Source organism: Cydia splendana, chromosome 11, assembly GCF_910591565.1.
Source record: "Cydia splendana chromosome 11, ilCydSple1.2, whole genome shotgun sequence".
Classification (NCBI taxonomy): domain Eukaryota; kingdom Metazoa; phylum Arthropoda; class Insecta; order Lepidoptera; family Tortricidae; genus Cydia; species Cydia splendana.
The window spans coordinates 8820134-8831044 of NC_085970.1; the positions used below are offsets into that span (position 1 = coordinate 8820134).

Below are 10911 nucleotides of genomic sequence, written 5' to 3' on the forward strand. Positions count from 1 at the left end.
AAGCTAGTATCGTCGGGTGACAAGCAAAAGTCACTAACTAACATCATTGAAATTATTGGACAATAAACCGTGTTACAAGTGTAATAAAGTGCATTGTTACTTTAATTTTTTGATAGTACTTAGTGAGTTTTGTTTGTCACCCGACGGTATGTTATAAAGCTAAAACTATATTTTCGCCAGGTTTTCGTGTGCATCGGCACAAAACCTCGCATGGACATAGCCGAGCCCTCGTTCTTGGAAGAGGACAAGGTCAACGGCGGTTTCCTGGTCAACACCGAATTGGCGGCGAGGACACATCTTTATGCAGTAAGTTAAAAAATAACAACGGGTTGCACTCCGGGAGTGCCGGCAGAAGTGAAAACTCAATGACATTGTAACAGTTTTTCGATCAGGTCACGTGTCCGTCTTACGAAGCGTCTTACGTCTTACGCTCTCGCGAGTTAAACATTTACGCTGTCGCGAGTTTAACATTTACGCTGTCGCGAGTTTAACATTTTTTCCCCATCACGAAATCTTACGTCTTACGGACACATGACCTGTCGCGAGATTAACATTTTTTCCCCATCCCAAAAAGCGCACAGCGCCGCTAAAGAAATTTTCACTTCAATAAATATAATACTACTAACTGAGGCGCAGAAATCCCGGCTCAAGGTTTGCCAAAGGGCAATGGACCGAAGTATCCTGGGTGTCCGAAGTCTGACAGGGTGAGGAACACAGAGCTTCGCTCCAAAACCCGAGTCGTTGATGTTGGGGTGAAGACCGCCAGGCTAAAGTGGGACTGGGCTGGACATGTCTGCCGGATGCATGATGACAGATGGGCCAAAATAGCCACTAGCTGGCATCCCCAGGGTAGTCGAGGCAGAGGCAGACCGAGAAAGAGATGGCGGGACGACCTGGATGCATTCCAGCGGGATTGGCGGGATCTTGCTCAGCACAGGGAGGATTGGAAAGGGAGAGGGGAGGCCTTTGCCCAGCAGTGGGACACACACATAGGCTAATAAAAAAAAAAAAAAAATATATATATATATATATTTACAGTACATCTGGTGCTTCATTACGACACCAGTGCTATAATAAGCACATTACGTAACTACATCGAAAATTTAAAGGGCCATATGCACTGTAAAACGTTGAACGATACATGTGCGAATAGGTAATTCGCAACTCTTGTCGATTTAAAACACTCCCTTCGGTCACTCGTTGCGAACATACAGTCAGAGCCGCCATTTTACTGTGTAATGTGATAATGTCATACACACATAGAGATTTTCATTGACTCATTCGTTCCATTCGTGCCAGCTCTTGTGTATTTACCTGTACACAGAAAACATCCATAACTCAGGAACTTATTCATGATTAATAATAAATAATTTAGCCTATATATACGTCCCACTGCTGGGCACAGTCTTCCTCTCAAGCACGAGAGGGTTTTGGGCTATAGTCCTCACGCTGGCCCAATACGGGTTGGGCACTTCACATACACCTTTTGAATTTCTTCTCCGAGGTATGCAGGTTTCCTCACGATGTTTTTCCTTCACCGAAAAGCTAGTGCTAAATATGAAATGATATTCCGTTTATAAGTTCCGAAAAACTCATTGGTACGAGCCAGGATTTGAACCCGCGAACTCCGGATTGAACCAACGTCAGATCCACTCAGCCACTACCGCTCATGATTAACACACATCATCATCATCATCATCTCAGCCATAAGACGTCCACTGCTGAACATCCAAGGGGGAGGCTTGGATCTCCATACGTGCCGGTTGGAAGCCACCCGCATCCAGCGTCTTCCGGCGACCTTAACAAGGTCGTCTGTCCATCTTGTGGGTGGACGTCCTACGCTTAACACACAAATATAATATTTTTTTACCTGGATTCGAACCCTCCATGCTCGTAGGCAGCAGTAGCAGAGGCGTTGTTTAATTCCTGGTATTCCTCATATAGTCAGCAGCAGGAGCTGTTAAGCGGGCCATGTTCAAAATGATCTTGACGCGACTTTATTGTTAAGAGAATAAGAGCGTCCTCTTTTTCATCAAATTTCTAATATAATTTTAAAACAAATACTGTTGTTCAATTGCCAATTAACGAAGAGCACCACTTAACCTCTTAACACAGGTATTTGTTACTTAAAAAGAGGCGCCAAAACTTACAACTACCTATTCGCTATGTGCACGACTGGTGCTGCCCTCATTTTGTCGGACTTTCTACGTTAAATCTTATTGAGTAAAATTAGTTCAAGCGGCTGCCGCTAGTACTAATGTCGGACATTCCATAAGATTACCCGTGTTTGTGACGATCAGCGCCAGTTCCCCCTCCACCGACTTCGCATCACCTTCCCAATATAAGTAATTTTAAAACCGAATAATCATTTTTTTTTTTTTCTCATTTTAATTTCAGGCGGGCGACGCAGCGAGCTTCTATTCCCAGTGGAAGAACATCCGCCAACGGTTCCAGAACTACATTCCCGCCGTGGAACAGGGCCAGCTCGCCGGCTACAACATGACGGGGTACTGGGACCCGTGCAACGTCGAGAATTCCTCCTGGCTTACCCTGGGCGACGTCTTAGAGATGCAGGTGTGTATCTCATGCTACTTCAGTCAACCTCAGTACTTTTTGTACCAAGACTGACTGAAATAGCATGACTCGTCGTTCCGTGAAAAAATGATGGAAAATAATAGGGTACCGTAAAATGGGGTGAGTAGGGTTCGCGGGGAGAGTTGGGTTATGAATGGGGAGAGAAGGAATGAAAGGGGGGTGATATGGTATTTTAAGGCTACTGCTACAAAAATAATGTATTCCAATTTAAAATGGAGCTATAGTAATACTCATAATAAAAAATATCGATCCAACAATCTTCCAAAATCACCTTTGTACGTAAACCCAACTCACCCCAAATACGAGAGACTACGGGGTGAGGTGGGATTTCCTGTTTATCGTCAAAGTTATGAAATGAAACTACCCAAAATAAAATAAAAACTAAAATACAAACGTCCGGAACACTTATTATATACACCATTCAGTTTGCATATGTAAAAATAAAATGTTATCTAGGTTTGAATGTCAGTTTTGCACCTACTCACCCCATTTTACGGTATTTGACTGTATTTAAAATATTTTATACCATGCGTATAAAGCATTAGAAGATTAATAGAGAAACGTAGATTTCAGCTCCCCATATAATTATATCGACGCGCATTCGGCAAAAGTCGATAGGACAAAGCTTTATGTCCGCGCAATAAGAGCGAAATAGCCGTCGACGCGTCGGCAGGCGCCGGCCGATGCAAGCCGAGCCTCGGATTAAGTACACGTATTTAGGACAAAATGAAGATAAACGATTTACAGCTTTCTGGTTATTAATTCCTCCAAAAACTCTAATTTGATGGACCTATTCGGAGAGTTCAGTCTGTAAAAAAAATGATTTAATTTTTCAGATCGTTGGCGACGTAGGTGCTTGTATGCCGATCATAGCGCTGTTCAAGCCGTGCCGCCCAGAGGATTTGCCTCCTAAGGACAGAGAAGAAGAAGCGAAAAAGGAGCTGCGTTGTTACAGGGAGTAAGAGATTTCACACAAAGTCAAAACCTGATTTGTCACAAAAAAAATTGAGTTAATGTTATCAGTCTATAGAACATTAAAAATAGCACCTATATAAAATGTTTGCTTACTGCATAAATCTTATTTTCCTATAGTATTATAATTTTGTATAGCGGGATGATATGCTAAAAGAGTTTTATCTACACACATGTCATTAGTGCTCTGTAATGCGTTCAGAAACCGTAGGAAATGACAAGCTTTATTACAACCAATTTTACTATGAGAACTTTCTTATCTGTGGTAGTAGGAAAATTTGTACTTTAATGTACATAACGTTATAGATTTGTGTAGGTTATGAGTTTAAATTTGGAACGGCAGTCAAAACTCAAGTAGGTCTCTATTCTACTATCCATAGATATTAAAACAGTTATCGATACGAAACGTCAATTTAGTATGTTTTTTAAATATAAACCGCACGATATTTGATATCGAGTGACATGAGAATAGGGACTTCATTCTTTTGTCTAGGAATTTAAAAATACTACGGATGTGTGACATGCGTGAAAAAAGTTTTCATTCACCGCCATTTGACCTACAGTTTATCTTTTAGTTAATTTTAAGTATGTGTTTAGATAAAGTAGTGTATGTTACTGTACACAATTAGGCATTAAAACACTCGTGTGATCCTATTAATAAACTCACTAACGTTCGTTTCTTAAACCCACACTCGTATTTTAATGCCTCTCATTATGTAGCAGTCACATAAACTACTATTGTCCACAAGAATTTGCCATGTAAAAAGTGATTTGTCAGTGTCACTTTAGCCAATCGCTAGTCTATTTTGCCACCATTTTGCCTAAGGAGAAAACACTTTTTGTTTAGTTTGATGTAAACTTTCTTACGTCTAACTTTTGGGGTTACGAACAAAATATGATTCGTCCTTATAACGTTCGTGCATAAAAGGTTTAGTCCAAAATGTCCAAGCATAACGATTTGTCCATTTTTAAATCGCAAAAATCTAAGTAAATTTGTATTGGTAGTTATTCTGCATAATTTTAAAATGGTATTACTGCAATATTCTTTTTAATTAACAGCGCAAAGTTTTAGTTGTATCAGTGTAGGTAATACGAAATAATCGTTTATTCAATTTATCTCAGTTTGACATCACGGTGACAAATCAGGTTTTGTATATAAGCTCCTCGTTCGCTGGTCGACGTGTAAGTTGTACATTCAGCACAGTGGTGGCGTAAGGCCAAAATTTAATAGGGGCAAGGCCGCAAGGTACATTTTGCGAGAACGTCTGAGTGGACGAATTACGCATAAACCATTGCCGCGCGAGGCCACTCGGACCGCGAGGCCGAGTGCCCACGACGCCTACGCCGTAGAGCGTTTTCACATTGTCCGATCCGATGTAGGATCCTACATCCGCGTAGCCAGGCCGTGGGCGCGCCCGGGCGCCGTCTGTAGCGGTCATAGGCCAAAGGTATGGTGCCATCTTTTCGAGCGATGACGCCATACCTTTGACCTACTGGCGATACTTTTTGACTTTTAACAAATTTAACACATATTAGTGAAAAAATAAGGATCATAGTCAAATGGCGTTCTAAAAGTGTTAATAATTTGTGCCGAAAGATGGCAGTAAATGTACTACATAATTTACTTTGACAATATACCTCTATTTCGAATTCTCTTTGCTAATACTGATGTGTCGATATCAGAAACTTTTCCATTTGTAAAATGGAAACTTCCTTGATTTTTGCGATGTTTTCCAGAAAATGTATTCTTGATATTTCCACCAACTTGTAAATAAATCTGTAATTGTGAATATATTGTTACCAGTGCGGCGGAGTACAAGGAGCGCTACAAGAGGGGTATGCTGTGCTACCTCCGCGACGAGACCATCGTCGGCTTCGTGTTCTGGAACATGCCGCCCATCGCAGAACGCAAGGAAGTCGCTACTGAGGTGACTCATCACAGACTACAACACAATAAGCGAATGGAAATTAATACAGGGCGCCTCCGAAAGTGCTTGCCATAGACTAGGAATCCTCTAGACGGAGTTTAGAGCAATTATTTCATGAAACCGATGCTGCCAAAAATACGGGGGTGCGCCATGATTGGTCGGTTCAAAGACACGGACGTCACACAAAGACACTTTCGACTCGAAAAGGAGTAAAACTACCGTATTTGTGGCAGACGGGGTAGAGCTACTATGCTCAGTCTGGAGGATGTCTTGTCTGTGGTGCTTGCACACAGCACATGCGCGGCGTTTTTTTTTCGAGCGCTGTCGGATTTTTGACGTTGAGCGCTGGCCGTTAAATCAACTGAGCGTACCGAACTCTCAATATCGGATTTTAACGACGCTTTTTAAACCCTCGTGCGAACTAGGCCTTCAGGGATAATTGTGAACACCTAAGCGATCGTTACTGTCCGATGCCTAGTTTCCTAGTGAATTACTAAAGCAATTACATTTCCCTGTTAAAACATGCAGACACTTGCGCAGGTAGCCCGCGTCATGACTTGCTCCAGTTGTTATCCTTCAACTTAACGCATTCTCTGCCAGGGGGCGTGGCCTTGGAACAAACCTGTATTACGGTGAACGCATATGTGCGTTGGTGGCAGAGTATGTGTTAAGTCCAAGGCCCCAACGTTTTCTGTTCTCTTTGACGGCGCAGCAACCAGTATCATTTCATTCATTTCCCTCTCCTCGCTCTTTTAAAAATGCCATTTCTCAAAAAAGGACAACCACACCGTTGACAAGATGAACTTCAAATCCAAGTGTTGCCTTTTTTGGTGCATCCAGGCTGTGTATGTGTGCGTAAAAACGTGTATGTGTGCTCTTTTAGGGATGTCAAAAGTCGATTTTAATCATGTTATATATCGATAAACCCTACACAGCGGAACGAAATAGCTATATATTGAAGCTTCAATATCTTCGTTAAACATAAACATAATTGAAATGCTAATTAATAATAAATATATTAGAATATAATAAATTAATTCAATTATTGCGGAACACATATTTTAGTAGGTATTTATGTATTTTAATTAAATATCTGAACTTTCCCTTGGTTCCCTGCTGGGGCGTGACGATAAAATTGTGATCTGATAACCACAATAAAGAATAAAAGCGTTTTTGTTCATTTTAGGTATCATTAAATCTTTGAACTAAAATTAAAATTGCAAGAAATGTCGATAGTTTATCGATATGACTTTGTCGACATGGCTACAGCAAGGTGGTGTTAAATTGTTAATCGTACACTAAACAAAAGTGGCAACAGTGACAGCTCGCTGAGGCGTCATCTAAGTATATCATATATCTATGGTTAAGTCATGAGAAGAAGTGGCGGATTTGCCCTAAGGCCCAGTAGGCCCGGGTCTAGGGCGGCAAAAAATTAGGGGCGGCAAATTGTGACAAAAAATTCGCTGAAGATAACAAGAAATAACTTAAAATGTAGTCAATTGATGGGTGCTGCGAAAGGGGCGGCTATAGGGCCTGGGGCCTAAGGCGGCAAAGACTGCAAATCCGCCACTGATGAGAAGGTTATAATAAGTACATATGTAGTAATTAAAAACCCGTACGATGGAAACTCGTTTATTACAGGCGCAAACTCGCAAAGGCTAGGGGCCCATTTCTCGAACGATATTAGTCTAATATTATTAGTATGTTGTCATGGCAACCCATACGATTTGACAGTTCGTGGACTAATAATATTAGTCTAATATCGTTCGAGTAATGGGGCCCAGGAGCCCATTTCTCGAACCATATTAGTCTAATATTATTAGTGTGTTGTCATGACAACCCATGCGATTTGACATTTCGTGGACTAATTAGTATTAGTCTAATATCGTTTGAGAAATGGGCCCCTGGGGTAGGGACGTCACATGCATACATGTCAGAAGGGCTTATTACACTCTTACCGGGACACTTTATGCTGTCTAGCTGCTATACCTTTGTCTATCTTTCTCACCAAAAAGCCTCCTGGAAAAAGGGCTTAGTGCATTGTGATTTTTTTTTCACCGGTTTTTACTATGATTATTATTTTCCTTCTAGATTCTGCGGGCCCGACCGCACTACAACGACATCAACCTGGTGGCGGACCTGCTCGGCTTCTCGGAGACGCACTGCGTGTATCTCAAGCCCGAGGAGATGGTGGAACCGGGACCTTGCATTGAGGTGTAAGTTCCCTTTGGGCTCAGAATAAAAAATAGTACTAGGTACAGAAGACTCACTCTCTAACAAAACGCGTCTGCTACGATCAGGACAGATATGGCCGCTAGGTGGCGACAGCGCCACGCGCGGCTTATGGCTAGCCACCAAAATTGGTGTGGAACGGATGTACTTGTAGCTACCTGTTGCAAAGCGACGAAATCGCGGAGTGAGCCACGCCTGCTTTGGGCTCCAGTTGACAAAGATTTGAATGCCTGAAAGCTACCATTTTTTATCTCATTACGTTGGCCCTTACCACAGAACAAATAATAGTACTGCCGTAGGTACAGAAAGGAAACTTCCTACAAAACCGAAGTTTGACAGTGGTTCACGCTCGAATCATGCTGTCCCTTTCTAATATTTAGCACAATCCCTTTCGGCTATTTAGAGTTGTCAAAATTCAAGCTATTATCTTGTCTGTGGTCGTGCACGCAAAAGGTCGTCAAGTTGTGTCAACCCTAAATACTCGGAGCAATGCTGAGCCGAGCGGAGCCCAGCTTGGCCGAAGTCAGGAGTTTCGCCCTTTAGTACCGTTTGGTAACCAAAATTTCGTAACCAGCTACAGAATGGGAATCAAGATTCCCAGTTTGTAGCCGGTTACGTATTGGGCCAGCGTGTTACAATTTGGTAACTAAATTTCGTAACTAGCTACAAAATGGGAATATAAAATTCCCTGTATGTAGCCAGTTACGAATTGGGCCAGAGTGGTACCGTTTGGTAACTAAATTTTGTAACCGGCTACAAAATGGGAATCCAAAATTACCTGTTTGTAGCCGGTTACGTATTGGGCCGGAGTTACTGATCGGAGTTTATTCTACCAAATCGAGGCTAGAACGGTGTACGGTCAGATGATAGAGTCGAAAAGTGGTAAACCACTTTCTTGACTGACTGTATATACGAAACCACTTCAGACTTATTGTCATTGCATACGTTTATTTTAAGTTTTAATGATAATTTCTCGCTGACTGTACATTTTATCAAATGCCAATTGTCACCACTTAAAAAGTTAGAGATGGTTTCTGAAGACCATTTTCGAGTGACAGCAAGCTGCCTTTACTGCCCCATCTCAACATTGCACCCTGTATACAACTTTATGAGCCACTCAAAAGTTCCATTTTGTAACCAGTTACAACGCGGGATATTTTTTCCCGTTTGGAAGCTGGTTAACCAACCGTGGCTACGAATCGGTAATTCAAAAGTCCCATTTTGTAACCAGTTACAACCCGGGATTTATTTTTCCCGTTTCGAAGCCAGTTACCAAACGTGGTTACAAATCGGTAATGGAAAAGTCCCAATTTGAAGCCAGTTACAATTGGCATTTCTTTCCCGTTTCGAAGCTGGTTACCAATTTTTAGTTACCAAACGGTACTAAAGGAGTTTCGCACCCCTGCCCTTACTTTACTTGATGTGAAGCTTTTGAACGCCATCTGTCACACCCAAGAACGTCATGCACTCGTAAAGAAAAAATGTATCGGGATGACCTTCGAGCAACACGGAAGGGAGGCGGCATTCGCACTATTTCCCCTCTGCCGAGGTACAAGATTAGCGCGTCAATCTAATCTAGCGCGGGTAATAAAACTAGTTGCACTTGGATTTTTCACTAGACCGAGTCCAGACGCGCGCGTGAACACTGCTGCACAAAAATGCCTGTTTGCTCGGTTTTTTGTTATAAAAAGAGGTCGGGGACATCAAATTTACAAAAAGAAAGTGTTACATTTCACATGTAATATTTTTTTTTTCATATCATACGTTTAATTACATTCAAACACAATTATTATATTTTAGGCTCATGTAATTGTTGGATTTATCGATTTTGCTCGCTCAGTACAAATTGCGGATCGGTCGAGCGACAAATCCGACTTCTCATCTCTCAGAATACAATAACATACTTCAACGAAAATGTGTTAGTGTGCGTGTTGTGACACTTGTCACTCGTCCGTACACAAAAAGAGAACGAGGTTTGCAAGATTTGTCTTTGACGTGTGTCATTTTCTATGTATTTGTGTCGTCATTACAGATTGGATTTTGTATGTAAGTGTGTGAGAAGTGCGACTGTGTGCACCTTTCCCCCCGCGAAAAATGGCAGAAAGATTTGTACGGTGAGATATCGCTTGGGCCCCTCCCTTCCGATGTGTCGGAAGCCGGTGTTGCTCGAAGGGGATGACAGATGCTAAGAAAAGTCACGTGACTATTTCCATAAATTATTTCAGATGGCCTACCGCGAACCTGACGTATTGCCTCCCTGTCACACTTACGTACGAATTTACACGTGCGACAGAGAGGCAACACGTCGATCGTGTTTCGCGGTAGGCCCTCAATTTCGATTTGTCATCTTGGCTAGGGCCATTGAACAGTCAGCATTTTTGATTATTATGATGAGAGGTATGAGCGAAAAACAAATTCCATACAATTTTTAAAAGCTCCTGGCATACATTCATTCTCTTTTTTTTCAGATATCGGGAATTCTAGACCTGGAGTAACTATTGTGCTGTATACTGCAGGTTATCAACGTGCTAGTTATAGTCTGTCAAGCAAAGTAAGTCAGTAGCAATGTACAGCAAAGTGAAGTAGGGTAACACTCAAAGACCAGTATTGCGCTAAGAGTGGTAACACACTATCGCACCGCACCAAGGTCATTGTGCGACGCACCCATAAGTAAGAGCGAGAAAGCGATATCTCTTTCTCGCTCTTACTTATCGGTGCGTCGCACAATGACCTTGTTGCGGTGCGATAGTGTGTTACGGCCTTAAGAAAAACAGCAACGCAGAGTCTGTTCGGAAAGAGAAGAGTCGTGGAATGTATTGGGCCCCATAAATTCCACGAGTCTTCTCTTTCCGCACAGACTCTACATCGAACCAAAACATGTCATCTCAAATTTCACAAATATTTACGCTCAACGAGCATGATTGTACATTCTTCACTTCATGCACAATCTTATTTAATATATTTCACGATCCACATTCCACAGATAAAACACAGATGACACGCGATTTTGGAATTATTCGAAAACAGTGTTGCTAACCCGGGATTTTTCAAATTTGCCGCCTTTTGTTATTGACAAGATTTGCTTGACCAAGTATACCTATCTCTCCGGTTTAAGTAAATAAATTGTTTTGTATTGATTCTTGCAATGTCAAAGTTTTGAAGTAAATTTTCTTTTTTTGTAATA

At 41.7% G+C, this 10911-nt stretch overlaps 1 protein-coding gene across 1 annotated transcript in view; it reads left to right on the top strand.

Annotated features, from left to right (window-relative positions):
* LOC134794774 (apoptosis-inducing factor 1, mitochondrial-like) overlaps positions 1–10406 on the top strand; it is a 47579-nt gene extending 37173 nt beyond the window's left edge. Inside the window, exons 11-16 of the mRNA XM_063766554.1 lie at positions 181–306; positions 2398–2574; positions 3432–3553; positions 5372–5495; positions 7587–7711; positions 10196–10406. Coding sequence (XP_063622624.1) covers positions 181–306; positions 2398–2574; positions 3432–3553; positions 5372–5495; positions 7587–7711; positions 10196–10211 — 690 coding nt within the window. The 3' untranslated portion in view covers positions 10212–10406. The remainder of the gene's footprint in view (positions 1–180; positions 307–2397; positions 2575–3431; positions 3554–5371; positions 5496–7586; positions 7712–10195) is intronic.
* Positions 10407–10911: the final 505 nt, after the last annotated feature.